Source organism: Lactuca serriola, chromosome 8 (genome assembly GCF_051521515.1).
Source record: "Lactuca serriola cultivar US96UC23 chromosome 8, Lser_US96UC23_V15, whole genome shotgun sequence".
NCBI classification, from domain to species: domain Eukaryota; kingdom Viridiplantae; phylum Streptophyta; class Magnoliopsida; order Asterales; family Asteraceae; genus Lactuca; species Lactuca serriola.
The window spans coordinates 229,817,908-229,836,486 of NC_136415.1; the positions used below are offsets into that span (position 1 = coordinate 229,817,908).

The following is an 18,579-nucleotide window of genomic DNA, read 5'->3' on the forward strand; positions in this document are numbered from 1 at the left end:
ATACATATATATATATATATATATATATATATATATATATATATATATATATATATATATATATATATATATATATATATATATATAAATATTGTAAAATGTTATCGTGAATTTGTGATGATATTGATAATATTGATAGGCTTAGATACTTCGTGTTTAAATGTCTAATCTAGTCAGCCCTATGATCCGACTGATTTCTTTTGCCTGTTATACTACTCTCATTTCTAATCTTCCACAATTCGATTTCATCATATACCAAAAATAGAGCTATACAATTTTTAAAAGAATGAATATATTAATTATATACAATTAAAAACGAAGGTTTTAGTAAACAAAATTACAATTTACAAACCATGCTCGACTCCTCCATATCTAACAAGTACAAAGTACCCAAAAACAGCACACACAGCAGCCACCAAGTTCCCTTCTTTAATCACCACCATCCCCACCGTCCGGCTCATCTCCACCGTCAACTTCCTCCCCTCCTCCACCACCCACTCCCTCCGCTTCCCACAAAAAGTCATTAAAACCAAAACAGATATCCAAATCACCACCGTAGCCGGCACCGCCACAACCAAAGCGGCCGCCATTGCCAAAACACCAAAGATCAAACCCACCGTCACCGAAGCATAGATCGCCGGCCACCAAACTGGAGACGACGGCGAAGTTGTTATAACGGATCCGTACCATGACAATAAGAAATTAAGGAGACTCCATGATGATAAGAGGATTGCACAGACCAAGAAAGCTAAAAGAATACTTGTTCGTCTTTTGCTAATTAGTTGCAAGAGAGATGAAGGATTGGGAGGAGACTTAGCCGCCGGCGACGACGGCGATTGGTAGCACAGTACGTTACCATTCTGTCCCATCTGAACTTTACTTTCTTTTTCTAGATTTTGTTAATGGAGGATACTCTGCGTTGAGATCTACTATGTGTATGGAGAGAGAGGCCACAGGGGGAATGTATTTACGTTGTGATGTGTGCCACCAATTTTGAAATATTTTCTTCTCTTTGAAACCGTAAAAGTTGGGAGGCGAAGGATGGTGCACCTAAAACGACGTAGTCCGGTTTGACAGGTGACTGGTCGGATCTTGCAGTCAATCTTAGTTAGGTTTTAACTTTGACTTTTTAGTCAAATTTTAGTTAAGGAATTTTAGAAAGTGATTTGCGATTTAAAATAATTAGTTTAAGGAATGTTTGAAGGAAAGTAGTTAAAAATCATGATTTCATATTAGGTAAATTGACCCTAATATTATTTAGATGGTTTTTGGTGAGTTCGGGATATGATGGTAACATCGAATCGTAAAATAGTAACATCGCTAATATTTAGATGATTTATGGGGTGTTTGGATAGGAAAAAGGAGGTGTTTATTGCTTATTCCTACAATAAGCTAATTTAAGTGTTTGGATAAAATCTAGCTTATTAGGCTAAATAAGCTAATTTTAATAAGCATCCCTCCCCATGCTTATTGCTTATTCCCACCACACATAAGCTATAAGCAATAAGCTAAAAATCTAATCCAAACACCCCCTTAGATGCTTTGCTTTGGTTGAAGATCGATAGGAGCTTGATCAACTTCGTATACTTGGTTGCTATGGTTTGCTTAGTAGCTAAAATTTACTTTTCCAAAAATAGGGTATACGGAAATATAACCAAACTATAAGCCTTATTTTATATTAAAGGGTTAATTACTTAATAGGGTAACATTTGTGTTTATATTTAGCCAACAGTACTTTTTACATATTTGTCCATTCAATTTCTTTTATATTTTCAAAAAATAAAAGATAATACTACCTGTAACAACCGATAATACAACTCTTTTTTGAATAGTTGAAATAAATTTAATGAGCAAATATGTAAGGAAAAAACAGTGTTGGTTAAATTTGAATACCTTTGATTACTATTTAAAGTCATTTACCTATGAAAAAACTAAATCATTAAACTACATTATTTGTTAATTGATGTGATCTATAAAAATTATCATATGGACTTGATATATTATTTAAATAAAATTATAATTATAATTATAATTAATTATTTAGTAATATTTATTAATAAAGATGAAAATTTTATTTTGTTGTTTAAAATTAATAAATCAACTTTATTTATCATTAAAAAAAAAATTAAACCATGCTATAATGATGTTTTTCTTTCATTTTTTCCCAATAGAATCATAATGTTCACTAGTAGAACTTGCAAAATAAGTGTGGATCGAATAAGTTAGGTCACAAATTTAAATACTCTTGGATTCAAATGGATATTTTTTTAGTATTAATTAAAAGACAAAACTGTAAAAATGGTCCATGTGGTGTGCATATTTTTGAGATTTTAGTACAAACCATGACTTTTTTGGATTGGTGGTCCTTTTGAGCTAGTTTATATGTGGAAAAAGTCCCTCTCCAAATTGAAAAGACTAAAATACCCTTAATATATTTATTTTTCAATTTTTTTAAAACTATTTTATAATTAATTAATAAATACAAAAAATGACTCTCTCTCTCTCTCTCTCTCTCTCTCTATATATATATATATATATATATATATATATATATATATATATATATATATATATATATATATATATATATATATCGATCAATGTTCCAATTTGTCTCTAAGTTCATCCCCTTACCAGATTGGAATCACCATCTTTGTCGAGACCAAGCATCCACCTTTAACAGAGCCTCCATCGGTAACAATTAAGTTTCGCTCCTCTCCACCATTCCTTCTTTTTCCTAATCTGACACTTTGATCTCCACCATTTGACTAGGGGCATCAGGACCAGATAACGATGATGAAGAATTAGATGCAAATCAGTGGTGGATATGGCGGTGCATAGAGTCGGAGATGTAGTCATGTGGAACAAATCAATTATCCATCAGTGAGATGCGATTCCATCGAGGATTAATCTGTTAATGGTGCTAGGAAGAAGAATCGATCACAACATGTTGCCTGTTCTTAATTTTTGTGTGCTCATCAATGATGGAGGGTTGGGTGATTTCTTTTACTTCCTTGGTGAAGGAAGAATACCATATCGGAATCCACAAAACTCAAACAATGCCTTGAATTTCAAACCCAAACTCACCTCTGTTCCTATTATCGGTTAGAAATCCAGACCTGCGTAAGGGCTTCTGTCCATGTTGTTCATCATCAGTAATACACACGATTAGGGCTCCATCTTCACTCAAGAACATATTAGACTTTTTATTACCACCAAGTTGTCACATCTCTTAACCCATTTTCTCAACACCACCAGACCACCACCATCAGAGAAATTAGGGTTCTTAAGAAGAAAGGGGGAGGAATAGCATAAATCAAAGTTGATCTCCATACACAATCGAAGTTTTGAGATCTAAGTTAAATGCACACACGAAACTGGAAAAACACACACTCAAAGGAGATGAAAATGTTGTAAACCCAGTTGAAGAAATATGAACTTGTGTGAGTTTTATCTCTGATTTGCAGATCTAGTTTAAGAGTGTGGTGGCAGACGATGAGAATGATGATGCGAAGGGGGTGTTGGTTGTCGATGAACTGTAAGAAATACGAGGTTGCAATACGAGGTTGCAGGTGGTATGTCAATGGTGAAAAGATGACGAACCAGTGGGAAGAAGATGATACTCAGGTGGGTTTTTTTGGTTTGAGAGAGAGAGAGAGAGAGAGGTCCTATATTTTTTTATTAATAAAACTTTAAATTAAATAGAAAAAAACATATATATATATATATATATATATATATATCAGAAGGGTATTTTAGTCTTTTCAGTTACCGAAGGACCATAATCCCAAGCAAACTACCTCAAAATGACCACCAATCCAAAAAAGTCATGGTTTAGACTAAAACCCCAAAAATATGCATACCACAGGGACCATTTTTGCAATTTTGTCTAATTAAATGGGTTGCATCATGTTTGGTGACTCATTGACAATTTTAAAAAAATTATTGATATTGAGAAAGAAAGATGTGAAAACAATGTAAGAGAAAATATGTTATGATTATTATCCTCCCAAAAGCTACCATCGATAAGGCAAGATATAACCAGCTAACACTAAGTTAATAACATAATTTTATCTTGTACATTTATATGTAAAAGAATAGAAAACCATCTCAATAATATTTAATGTTACTATCAATTAATAATAAAAAGGGAAAATGACATAGCATTCCTACAATGTTTTGCACATTATTCAGTCTCTTATGTTACTTATGTGCCTTTTAAGAGAACAAAGTTATTAATGTCTTTTTTTTAAGTGCATACATTTAGTAGCCAATTTCAGTCCCTGTTACGCAACATTTTGCCATTTCAAAGTCAATTTGAGAATGTAAACGTCAAAATCACGGAATTCCAATTTTGCAATCGATATTATCAGTCCTAATTTTGAGGTTATTAGTTCTGATTATCAGTGTACTTTTGATTACTTGTTGGTGTCTTCACTAAGAGGAAAGAAGGAAGTTGATGAAAATGAGATTATCATTTCTGAATTTGCAAAAAACCAAAAAAATCCAAAGGAAATTCGGTCCTAACATACATCAAATTACAGCTTGTAAACAATCATGCCAAAAAAAACCACACTAAGCAGTAAGCAAATCATCAACTTCCGATTTTTGGTTACCATCTCCTTCAAGCAAATCTTCACGCCTCAGTTTTGGAATACCACTTCCCACAAGGTTTGATTTTGGACTTCAATAGCATGCTCATGATTTCCAGCCACATCAACCCAGGAAAGAAAGCCACTCCTAGATCCTTGCAAATTTCAATATCATCAATTAGCAAAATTATGTTATAATTGAAAAAAAAAAGTTTCTTGAGAATGGAGTACCACATTCGGGAAATAATTGTATTTCCTACCAGTATTCTTCTTAGTGGTGGAAGTCCTTATGATAGAAAGATCAACTATATAAGTTCGTTTAAGTAAAGTGGTTTCATCTTTCTTAGTTATAGTGAAAAATTTTATTTTAGTATCTTTCATTTTCGCTTCTTTTGAATCAGATTGTTTTTCTTTGTTTTTATTCTTAATGAATTATTTCTTAACTTTCTTAGGGTTAGTAGTTGATTTCTTGGTTTGAGTTTCAGAATATGAGACTAACTTTCCCTTTCCCTTGACGTCTTTGGGTGAAGCTTTTGTGGGTTGAGAATAATGAGATTTTGGTGTCTTAATGGCCTTCTTTGTGAGAAAAGGTTTTTGACAAAAGTTCCCTTTGGGTCTCTGTGGACTGCTGGAATGACAGTACGAACATTTACTAGGATTCTCATGCAGACGAGATTCCGCATTAGAAGATTTTTCTGTACGAACATATCTGGAATTTTGGGATTGCCAAAATTGCTTCCTTTCATTGAGATTACTCTGATATCTCCGATTTCTTATACGTTTTTGCTCTGCAAGTTGTTTAGAGGACTTGTGAATATTCACTTTGGGTTTCGCTTTTCTTGCATGATATTCGTCCTTTTGGGGTTCGCTTGAATCTTCCTTTGTTCCACTTGGACTTCCTTTCTCATAGCTGGAACGGTTTTTCAGTGGTTCTACCACATATCTTCCCTTCACTCTCCATGAGGTTCTTTCAAATAGACCCTTCGTTTCGTCTGCATTGTAAGTCCCTAATTTGCCTGTGTCAGTCAGATCCGTTTGATGGTGCGGAATCCCAATCAAACGGATGATGTCAGATAAAATAAAAGAGAAGGAGAAGAAGAATTAATATGAATCTTGTATGTATTGATATGAATTATGATCCGGATACAAGAGATTCACACACACATAAAAGCTCCTGTTTCTCTCTGGCCGTAAACTACTTCGTGTTCATCAATCTCTACTCCTCACCCTAACACCTCTATTTATACTAGGGAACATGGGCCAGAAACAAATGGGTCGTAAATGAGTTTACGGCCGTAAGGTGTTTACGGCCGTAAACTAGACCATAAATTAATAAAATATTACATAAAAATAATTGCCTAGAAAAGTAAAGTATATACCATATTTTGACCCAACAATCTCCCGCTTGGTTTATAGCTTTCTTTTCTTAATGACCCAACAAGCTCCCCCTAAAAAGTAGCTGGCTCTTCTTGTCAATCTTCAATGAGAGCTTGGCTTCAGCTTTAACCTTCGATTTCTTCACAGCATCAGGATGAACATATGAATCTTCAATAATTGACTTCATCTTGAGCGGTTGGGTTTTTCTTCAGAATTTGACATTGAATGCACGTTTGGTGAGGAGGCTTGATGTACTGATTCTTGAAAGATAGCGCTTTCAGCTTGAGAATCTTCAGAGAGAACATCAGAGACAACAAATCTTTTGGATCACTTCAGCAGGTACAAAGATAGCAGCGGACTGATTGAGGAGGCTTCAATACAATCCGTCACATATTCTTCAGTTTAAGCTTCACCTTGCTTCTGGGGTTGAAAGATTGAATGTCGAAAGAATAATCTTCATTTCTTGCTCCTTTGAATGATAATTCTTCGATGCTCACGGACGAGGCTTTGGCTCAGAAATCTTCAACACAAACTCCATGAGTCTTATCTATACCTGAAATCACTTTTCAAGACAAAACAAAACTAAAAGAAAACTTAGCACACAAATTAAAATAGAAACAAAAAATATTTTTGGATTTTTGATTTTTTTTTTTGATTTTTCTTTGATTTTTGAATTATTTTTGATTTTTTTTAATTTTTTTAATTTTTAATTCTCCCATAATATTTAAATTTGAAGAAACTATCACAAATTTAACAAAAATAAAATTGATATCTAACTTTAAGAGTGATTTGGGATCAAAGTTTTTAGACAACCTTTATCCACTTGTCGGTACCTTCCATATTCACATCTTTGTCTGGTCGATCGTCGGTATTGTGGTCCACTTAAACACGAAAAATTTGTGACAGATTTAGGACATACTATTTGTTACAAGACAGGTGAACTTAAGTTCCTAAAAAAATTATATCTGATCCTAATTTCTTAGATATTATATCTTAAGGACCATTCATCTGACGACGACCAGGGATATTGTTGTCCACCTAAATTGAGCAGCGAGATCTATAGACAATCTGTATGAGTTCAATTTTAAGTGTACTGGAACGTGTTTCCCGCTTCCTGATATGCCCCAGCCATCAAGAACTTCCAGAGTACTCCTTACACCGGGTGAGCAGACAACCATTCAGAGAGAGAAGAGATTCAGAATTCTATTGCTAACTACTTCAGAGGGGTTGAGAAGAAGAAGGTTGCATATGCTGTGTACCAGGTCAGATTAGAAGTCGCGCAAAGGAGACAACATATGGCTAACAGATGAGAAGTATTTCACACATATATATATCCTGTAGAGAAATAGAGTTGCATATGTTGTGTACCAGGTCGGATTGGAAGTCGCGCAAAGGAGACAACATATGACTAACAGACGGAAAGAAAGAAAATGATATTCTACAGACCTAATTTATCGGAATTTACCAGTCGCCCCATCCAACTGGAATTAAGGACAGAATCCGCACATCAAGGAAAAGTTAAACCATGATTCCAAGTACGGGTTCATTTAGTGTGACGAGTAGATTCCCATATATATCTACCTGCTCAACCTATCCGAGCGTCATATTGTCAGGCTGAATGTATCTAACTAGGTCAAGATTTGTCAAGTCTATAAATTTCCTAAGTTCAACTCTCCCTAGTCATGTCCATTTTAAAAATTTTCATGCCTACCGACGCATCAAACCAGAGCATACACCCTTCAACTTCAGGTACATTACGCAGACTCAGGTTGCCTGTTATCACTTGATAATATCACTTCCCAAAACATCTCCCTCAAACACATTTCATTTACAGCATATATTTTTTATTTTCTGATTTTCTGATGTTTTTGGATTTTTGAAAATTTTCTAATTTTTGTTTTGTTTTTTATTTCTCCCCCTAAATTTGTGCATAGGAGAGAAACAAAAGTTAATGCGCAAATTTAAACTATCCTAAAACAAAAATTTGTCTTTAAAGCGAATCAGCTTAAGAAAAAAACAGGAGTATAGAGAAGAAAACGCAAACCGTAAGCCACCGATTGAATCTGCATTTAGAAGGTCTGAGAATAGCACGCATAATCTCAGAACAGATCCGAAAATTCTTCATGTCATTAAGCACTAACCCCATGTGATCACTTCTTTTCTTCCCTTCCCGCAAAGGACACATACTCTCAAGCAAAAGTCTGAATGTTGTACAGTTGAGAGATGTCCCCAATCATATGTCAGGAGCAGCCATTACCAACAAACCGAAGTCTGATGATATGCCTCCATAGCTGCTCCGACACAGAGCGGGATCAGTTGGTCTTTGGAACCCAGTCCATTTTGAAACTGGGTCGACCTTTGTCATCCTTGCACGGTACTCTCTCCCATGACATGTCCTGCGTATCACAAACAGAAGATGTAGAAACGTTACAAGAATTAGGAGATTTGGGAGAGTGAGCCTTTGGAACCCATTTGTAGTTGGGTTTAACCCATTTCTTTTTCGATCCTATGGGTGCCTCGGCACTTGATTTGGAACTTGAAGCCGTCTGCCTAGATGACTTTGACCTAACCGGTCTTGGTTTCATAGGAGCATCTCTTGGATTGGACTTCTTGGCCGACATTTCCTTCTTTCCCTTGGGATTCAGATTCTTGGCCTTGGGAGTTGGATGCTTGGCCTTGGGAATTTGATTCTCGGCCTTCTGCGCGTTCTAATCGCTATTGTCTGAAAGTGACCTTGAGGGGTTTCTTTTGGCGTATCTCCCTCTTGGTGCGTTCTGCCAGCCTTGTGCATAGTAAGGAACGTATTCGCGATTTGGACAGTTTCTGGCAATGTGTCCAGGTGTTCCATAGTGAAAACAAGTCCTTTTCTTCACTGGGAAATTGTTTCTTCCTGCCCCTGGTGGCGTATCTTTGCCTTGTTTCTTATTGTTCCCACATGCACACTTGCGACAGGCACTCTGTTGGGCTGGAATTGGAGGCCTGTATTTACCAACAGCAGGTTTGTTAGAAGCAACAAATTTAGAGTTCAAGGGGTCGTTTGTTTGTTTAGAAGAACTCTCCTTGTTCTCATCCTCTGCTACTTTACCTGCACAAGAAGTAGCAACATTAGTATCTTCAATATTAATAACTCCTCCTGACACAAATCCAGCTCGTTTGCCATATTGAAGATGTGGCTCCCTGTCAATTTCTTTCTTTGTCATAGGGATGGATGTGTAGTTATGATTGAAAGGAGGAGGTACACTATCATACCCTAGACCCTTGTTTTGATTTCTTTTAAACTACATGCTTTGGTCTATCATATTTGCAACCACCTCACTTGAGAAATCATATTTTCTAACATCAAGTTTGGCGGTTTCAAACTTTCCTTTCAAAGATTCAACTTCAGCCACTAGCTCAGCATTTTGTTTGACTACATAATCATAGTTTTCACATTTGTTACTGTAGTATTCCTGAAGTTTCCTAAAGTCCTTGGTTTTTGCTTCTAACTCAGCCTTCAGGGGTTTCTGTCCTTTCCTGAGTTGATATCCTTCATATCTCAGGTCCTCAACTTCTCTTTTAAATACATCAATTTGTTCTCGAAGAAACTTAATCGTATCTTCACATGATTGAGAACATGAAACTTCACACGAATGAGAGCATGACACTTCATTGATCGGAAGGTTTACAGAACTCTTTAAAGCGTCAACCTCTTCAATTACTTCAGCAATACTAAGACGATTGAGATCTTTTGTCTTCTTGATGACAGCTACGTTCATATCCCACGATTTCGGAAGTGAATTTAGCAGCTTTTTGTTTATCTCTGATTTGGACAAGAAGATCCCGGCTATATTCATCTCAGTAGTGAGTGTAGTAAATCTCTGTAATTGAGTTTCGAGGGTTTCTCCAGGGATAAAATCGAAAAAGTTGAAATTTTGTCTTAACGTCTCCTGACGACTCTCTTTCATGTTTTCAAATTCCCTCGTAGACCTTAAAATCGATTAAAAAAAAATACAACTAGAAGCTAAAATAAAACTTAAAAATCGAATTTAAAATGCCTTTTTTTAAGTCAACCTTAAAATTCAAATTTTAAAAATTAAACTCAAAAGTCAAACTTGAAAAGTCAAACCGAAAAGTTAAATTCGAAATTTTAAAGGTTAAACGAAAAAGTCAACGTTTAAAATCAAAGGTCAAACTTGAAAGACAAAACCAAAATTTTAAATAAAAAATCAAAAATCAAAAATAAAAGTTTAAAAAATAATTTTTTTTTTATTTTTTATTATATTATTATTATTACTATTAATTTTAATTAATTTTATTATTTATTATTTTATTATAATTTTTTTTTTTATTTTGAATGAAAAAGGAATTTAAAAATAAAAGAAATTGAGTTTTTGGGTTAAATTTGTCAAAATTTCGAAAGTTTTGTGCGAATGGTAGTGGTTAAGTTTAATATTTCGGAGATAAGGAACAAAGTCGTTGCTGGTGGAGTTGGTAAAGGCGCTGTGTTGCTGAACCGGATGTCGTGGGATCGACCCTTGCAGCCTTCAAAGCCGTCGTTATTTTTATGAAGCGCACGCAGGAGCCGCAATTCACTGAGCCGAGCCGTGATCCGAGCCGAAGCCTTCAAAGCCGTCGTTATTTTTATGAAGCGCACGCAGGAGCCGCAATTCACTGAGCCGAGCCGTGATCCGAGCCGAAATCCGAGCCGAGCCGCAAATACCGGAAACCCTAGCCGTAAACGCAAACGCCGCCGCCGGCCGTGAACTGATTCCGGCAGTAAGCTCCAGCCGAAAACCCTTCAACACTTACGTGAAAAACAGCGATTTTTCGACTTTAAAGCTCCAAAACTCAATCAAAAACCTTTTTTTTATGAAAAACACAAAGAAGAAACCCCCCCTTATTTTTTCGAGATCTATCCAAAAACGCAAAAATATTTCGAAAATAAGATCAAATATTGCACCAAAATAGAGTTTACGGCCCAAGAATCTAGACTTCACGGTTGAAGAAATTGACTAGTTTGCGGCCGTGAACTCGGTGTTTACAGCCGTAAGCTTGGACCGTAAACACAGAATATTAGATTTTTGGATGAAACAATAAATCCTTTTGACTGATACAACTTGGCTCTGATACCAATTATAAGTCCCTAAATCTGCCTGTGTATCAGTCAGATCCGTTTGATGGTGCGGAATCCCAATCAAACCGATGATGTCAGATAAAATAGAAGAGAAGGAGAAGAAGAATTAATATGAATCTTGTATGTATTGATATGAATTATGATCCGGATACAAGAGATTCACACACACATAAAAGCTCCTGTTTCTCTCTGGCCGAAAACTCTCTACTGTTCATCAATCTCTACTCCTCACCCTAACACCTTTATTTATACTTGAATATGGGCCGGAAACAAATGGGCCGTAAATGAGTTTACGGCCGTAAGGTGTTTACGGCCGTAAACTCAGCCGTAAACTAGGCCATAAATTCATAAAATATTACACAAAAATATAATTGTCCAGAAAAATAAAGTATAAACCATATTTTGACCTAACATGCATTATCTATTGGAGCGGACCAAAAATAATCATCGCAACCCTCTTTGTTGTCTTTGTTGACGATGGATGTTAGTTCTACAATTTGAGTGTTGTCCAGTCCTTTAGTAGCGAATACTTGATTAGGAGTAGTTTGTACTTTGTGAAAGACGGTTGCCTTCGCTTTCAATGTTTTTGGTTTATTTTGAGAAATACATGCGAATTCAACCAAATTTTTAGAAATCAAATCTTTCATAAGTTCAGGTTCATTTTTAAGAAACTCTGAGCAATCAACCTCATCTTCTACAGAAATTTCGCTCATATCACTGTCCTCATCGAATGCAGATGTGCTTTCAATATTTATCTTATTTTCTGAACTCAATTTGGCACTCAATGAGTCGAATTTCTGTATAGTGTCAGATTTGATTTGCTTCTTATCGTTTTTCATCTAAAAGCTGTTTTAACATGTTTTTGTGGTCTTCGGACTTAATGTATGGTTCAATTCATTCCGGTCCAACTCTGTATGCATCAAAAGTTTCGTCTGACGAAACTATGGATTTTCATTTGTAACAGTCGACGTCTATCTTATCTTCCTTTAATTCAAGAAATGGTAAGATCAACTTGTGAATTTTCTCACCAATTCCACAATCAAGGTGCAACTGAGTAATGTTAACATAAATCCTTTTAACAATTAAACAGAAAATGTTACGTTGTTTCAAAAGCATCAAATTGTCTCGTTGCAAATAAATTAATTGATCCCTAGACTTAGATAACTCCGACTCGATCTTCTCGATCCACATTCTCCGCTCATCGCTTTTCGACGAAACCTTACTGATTTGATCAGTTAGGTTAGAGTTTGTCAATCGAGTTCTTTTTAAACTGTCGCTAGTGTTTGAAAAAGTAAATTTTACGTCGTTTATGTTTACCTTGTTGATCAGCTGTTCACACTCATTGATTTGTTCGGGAACTGGTCTTGCGGTGAAGCAACTGTCATCCCTTCTTTCACTCCCAGCAGAATTCTCCTGCATTTGTGAACCCATCATTCGTCACCATCAAACACGTTCCTGCAAACTGCGAACTCTCCTCTTTCACAACGAACGCCCTTCCATGAGTAGGCTTATGAACCTCATCTTCCTTCGAGTCTGTTGACTAGATTTCAACTCCTCCAAACTCGTTTTCAGCAACATTTTCCTGCACAATCAAAGCAGCCATAGAGTTATCGGTAACCTTTTTCTTCTTGATCTCCTCTAACTTTCGCATGTAGTAGGCCTCGTCATCTTCTCCTTCTTTCTTTTCATTTAACCTTCTTAGCATGCATTCGTTGGCCAAATGAATTTTGCCATGTCAATAGTTGCAGTCATAGCCAGAATCACCCACAAGTTTCTTTTCCTTCTTTTCATCCTCCTTTTGAGAAGCGCTTTTGTTCTCCTCTTTCACCCTTTCGGAGCTGTAGTTGCCCTGCCAGTTTCGATTCTTGTTTGATGGGAATTTCTTCCTTGCGAACCTCTTGGGATTTGAGACCATTAAAGCAAACTTCTCATTTGTAAGAACATACTCAGAATGATCAGACTCAGACTCTTCCTTTGCAACAGTCTTGCCTTTCGCGACAAGAGCTAGAGACCCCATACTAGAAACAACTTTCGCTTCTTTTGACACCTTGCTTTCATGTGCCTTAAGAATTCCAACCAGCTTGGCTAAAGATTAGCTTTTAAACTGCTCGTGCGCTTTGAATGTAGAAACAACTGCCATCCACTCAGATCTAACCCCATTCATAAAAGTAACCTTTTGCTTGATCACCTCTCGTCCAATACCATGTTTCGTCATCCTGTTGAGAAGATGATTGTAGTGATTGAATTTCTGGCTCAGATTCTCTTCTGGCTTCTACGCGAAAGCACCAAACTCTGAAAGCATAAGTGTTTGTGTAGAATGCTCAAGATCCGCATCAGTGGAGTAAAGTTCCTTGAGCCTTTCTCAGATAGTTTTCGCAATATCACATGAGATAACCAAACGGAAGGTATCGGCCTGTAAAGCGAATCCGATGATCCTCGTCACTTTGACATTGCTAATTAGTTTCTCTTTCTCGTCCTAAGGAACATCCTTCATGTCAAGAAGCATCTAGTTGTATTCTTTCTGAGTTTTGATAGTTCTTTTGGTTTCGGTATGAATGAACGGACTAAGAGTAATGGCTTCCCATATTATATAACCATTATCGTCTGAACCAAGAACATAATCTTCAAAGTGAAGAGCCAAACTTCATATTCATGAGGGAAAAGAATTGGGATCGTTGTAGTTGAGCCAATATTGCTTGAGATGTTAAAGGAGTTAATGTGAGAATCGCCGTGCTGCATGATGTTGATTTCTTTGATACTTGTTATGAATTAGATGTGTAAACTAAAACATATAATAGGGTAATATAAAGATCACTGTAAGCCTTCAGAAGCACAATAAAGACAACTAAACAAGATTATATTTTAACGGAAACCCTAATAACTCAACAAACAGAAGAGATGCGTATAGATTACACAGTCTCATGCTCTGATACCAATTGTTAGGAATGAATTCCTTAAAGATCGATGAGATTCAAAAAAAGTAAAGTAAGAACACAACGATGATTCAAAGGTGTTGAATGATTAACAGTCACGCCTTAGAAGAACTCTATGAAGAATTGCTGTTGTAGAGGCGTGATTAGGGTTACAAAATAAAACATGAGAGTTAACTAAAATACGATGCATGCAAGCATCTTAAATACTCTAACCCTATTAAATACAGTGGACAGGCCCAAATGTTTACATAAAAGACTTTAATAAAATCCCAATGATGCAACACTATAATCCCAACAAGGACATATTCCAAGAGCAATATAAGCAAGAATGATTCGAGATCATTATATCCTTGATGGAATGTAATCATGATGGAACTTCTATATGTACACGTATTCAGAAAATGAATTCGTACATATACATATTAGAAAATATATGTTTGTAGTTTCCTAAGGATTTGGCCACTAACATGGTTCTCAACTCACTTTCGAATTCGTACCACCAGTTCAATATGATCTATAATATAACCAATCTGGAAAAGACCTTGATAGAGCTTCATGCCATGTTGAAAACTATCAACGCAAGTATGCTTAAGAGTAGAGGCCCCACCACTTCTGCTCCCGTCTTGGCCATTGGCCACAGTCATCCTGCTAATAAGAAGAATGTTTCTCATCCCTAGGGAAAAGGAAAAGACCACGGAAGGAATGTACAACCAAGGTCTTAAGAGAAAGGTCGATTCTGACATAACTCCAGCCACTGACCTGGAAGAAGCCATATTCTACTACTAAGAGAAATTATATTAGAAACATAACTTCCCAAAGTACATTGAAGAATTGAATAAGAACAAGGCTAAAGGCTTTGGCACTTCATGTATTTTTATGATTGATATCCATAGTATGTCAACTTCCAACTCTTGGGTTCATCATACTCGATGTGGTACTCACATTTGTTCGGATATGCAGGTACAAAAGGAAAGTAGAAATCTGAAGCATTGAGAGCTCAACTTGATCATGGTAAATAGATGCACTGAACTTGTTACAAGTATTAAGGATTATGAGTGCATGCTAACTAGTGGTGTTTCATTTAATTTATTAAATTGTTGCTATTTGTCTAATATGGATCAGAAAAGTATTTCATTTATGCATTGTACAAGGATGGATTTTGTTTTTTCGTTTGATAATAATAACGGTGAAATTATAGTTTACAAAAGTAGCTATTTTATGTTAAAGTTATTATTTTCAATGATATATATATATATATATATATATATATATATATATATATATATATATATATATATATATGAAAGTGTTGTTTGTGTTGGAAAATCTAATAATCTAATGTCCTAATGTTAAATGTTGATTCTTCCAAGGGAATAATGAATAAATCATGTTCATGGCATTGTCTCCTTGGCCGTATAAACAAGAAATGCATCGCCAAGCTCCAAAAGGATGGGATCTTGAAATCATTTGACATAGAGCTAGATGATGTATGGGAGTCTTGCTTACTTGGGAATATGACAAAGACGCCATTCATAGGTAGTTATAAAAAAAGGCAAAAACATGTTAGACATCAACCATATAAATATGCGTGACAGTTCTAATCTACCACAAGCCATGGTGAACGATACTTTGTGACTTTCACTGAAGATCTAATTAGATATGGCTATATATCTATTTAATCAAGCATAAGTTAGGAACCTTTGAAGTGTTCAAAGAATTTCAAGATTCTTCGCTCCGATAGGAACGGAGAATATTTATGTCTTGAGTTCATCAATCATCTAAAGGACTGTGGAATGGTTTCACAATCCCTCCCCTATAATGCTAAAAATTAATGTTGTTGTTGAGAAATGAAATTGAATGCTATTAGATATGGTTCAATCTATGATGAGTCAAGCTATAGTGCTACATTTCCAATAAGTTTTTAGGGTTATTCCCTAGAAACAACAACCGACATATTAAACCTCGTTCTAACTAACAAGGTTGCTAAGACATACTCTGAAATATTGAGTGGGAAACCTCCCTCTCTTACATATTTAAAATTATGGGTTGGAAAGTTTCCATTCGTTGTAAGAGTATTGATAAACTAGAACCTAGATCAGAGAAATGTCACTTCATGTTATCCACATAAGTGTTTTGGATACTTGTTCCACAAGCTTTCCGAGAACAAAGTGTTTGTAGCGAAGAGGCATCTTCCTTGAGAGGGAGCTAATATCCAAAGAAGCTAGTAGGAGCCAAATAGATCTTGAAGAAATTTAAGTGTCAAATGAAGAAGAACCTGTAGTTGATTCTAGCACTCAACCCGAGGTTAAACAACCTGATAAAGAAACTAACATAACTCCAAATCCTCTTATTCATAGATCCAATAGAGTTCGTCTTCTTCCTGATTTATATGGTTTCCATATTGCCATAGAAGGAGACATATTAATCGGTAATCATACACTAGTTGGTATGGATGAGCCATCCAACTATAAGGAATCAATGTTAGGCTCATAGGCTACCTAATGGAAGGAGAGAGAGAGAGAGAGAGAGAGAGAGAGATTCAGTCCATGTATGACAACCAAGTTTAGAATTAGTTGATCCTAGACTCAACCTTAAAGCCCTTGGGTACAAGTGGATCTTTAAGAAGAAGAACAACGACATGGACGGGGATGCGCACATTCAAGGCTATGTTGGTTGTGAAGGATTATACTCAAAATCAAGGAATTGATTATGAACAAACCTTATCACAAGTAGATAAGATCAAGTCTATTAGGATACTACTTTCCATAGCTTCCTTCTACGACTATGATGTATGACAAATGGATGTTGAAACTACTTTCCTTAATGAAAAACTAACAAATGATGTGTATATGGCACAACCTGAGAGTTTTAAAGATCCTTAGTATCCTACAAGAGTGTGTAATCTTGAGGGGTCCCTCTATGGACTCAAATAATCATTCCACAGATAGAATCTTTTCTTTCATGAGAAGGTCAAAGAGTTTGGTTTTTCTAGAAGTGAAGATGAGACGTATGTGTATGTGGAAACTAGTAGGAGTACTGTAGTTTTTCTGGTGTTGTATGTCGAGGATATACTCCTTATAGGGAATCTTATCCCAACATTGCAAAGTGTAAAAGACTTGGCTTGGGAAATGTTTCTTAATGAAGGACCTAGCAGATATGACTTATATATTATTTATAAGGATCTATAGGGATAGATCAAAGCTTCTAATAGGAATTAGCCAAAGTAAATGAAAGATCATGTATGCCCAAGAGTCATTATAGAATGATATTGTTAATAATATATGATCCTATAGGGTCACGCCATATAGAAAGTTACTGTCAATTGATTATTTATTAGTAAAATTTGATTATTAATAAATATATCAACACTTGTATTTAATTGGAAAATTATTATTTCATGGAAATAATATTTTACAACTTATGAAATATATCATAAAGTATGATTATTTATAAGTTATATTTATATATCTTAATAAACTAATTCAATTTATACAAAATCTAGTTTTATATAAAATAAGATATTTATATATTCATATTTATATCTTTACAAGCTAGTTACAATTTATGTAAAAGGTAGTTTTATATAAAATAAGATATTTATATATAACTAGTTATATATATATATATATATATATATATATATATATTGGGAATTCTTTATAAATATGATTAATTTTTATAAAGATAACATGTATGTGTATATAAACTAGCCATGAGACATTATTTGTCTTCTTTTGTGCATTCCTTTTACAAAAAGTAAGAGGAGACCAAACATGGTCTTCTTTTGAATTATTTAATCAATTCTACCATGATTGTAAGAAGCATATCCCATGTTCCTTTTGCTTTATGGTCTCCCTTTGCTTTTTAGCCATTATATAATGGATGGAATGGAAGGCATTAGAATCAAGTTCTAGCATGATCTTATTCTTCATTTTGGCTATGTAAACCGAGAGCAAAGTGCTCCCAAAGGGCTACCAACTTTTCAGAATTTGAAGGCTTCCCTCTCCTCCATTCTCTGTCATTTTGATGTCAAAGAATGTCCCTTTGTTGCTTCACCTTTGAACATATATTTGGTATATATTTCAAAGGCTTATGAACAACAAATTACAAGTTAATACTAGCATGTTTTGATGGTTCTACTCTTTCTTGGTGGATACTTCTAGAGAACTCTTGTTTTAGAGTTTCATGTCACACATCATCAACTTCCAACCTCCTATGAGGATCAAAGTCTTCAAAGGTTGTTATGCTTTCCCTTCTATGGTTGTTTTAATCTTTCTAACTCTTGCAAAATGATCCTTGATGGGTAAAATAGTTTTAGTTTTATTCAACATGTTAAAGCTTCCATTTGTCATTTTTACCAGTTGTGAAACCAAATTTTTGAATAGAAATCCAACATTTAATTCTTGAATAAGATCTTGGAAATGTTCAAGATTCAAGATTCCAAGAAGGGTTTCTACCCATGCAATATGGAATAAAATTGATTAAAGATCAATGTCCTAGTACTACTGATGAAGTAGACAAACTAAGTCGATTCTCATGTGTGTATACTATATAAGCGATCATG

General features: G+C 35.2%; 1 protein-coding gene across 1 annotated transcript; it reads right to left on the minus strand.

Annotated features, from left to right (window-relative positions):
• Nucleotides 1-206: 206 nt before the first annotated feature.
• On the minus strand, nt 207-1,004 carry LOC145068762 (uncharacterized). The gene has a single exon (XM_079015759.1). It carries the CDS (start codon nt 867-869, stop codon nt 345-347), a length of 525 nt encoding a protein of 174 aa, XP_078871885.1. The 5' UTR covers nt 870-1,004; the 3' UTR covers nt 207-344.
• Nucleotides 1,005-18,579: the final 17,575 nt, after the last annotated feature.

What these genes read in the sequence shown, in the direction of transcription:
- LOC145068762 (XM_079015759.1), bottom strand. Translation starts at nt 869, where the DNA reads ATGGGACAGAATGGTAACGTACTGTGCTACCAATCGCCGTCGTCGCCG.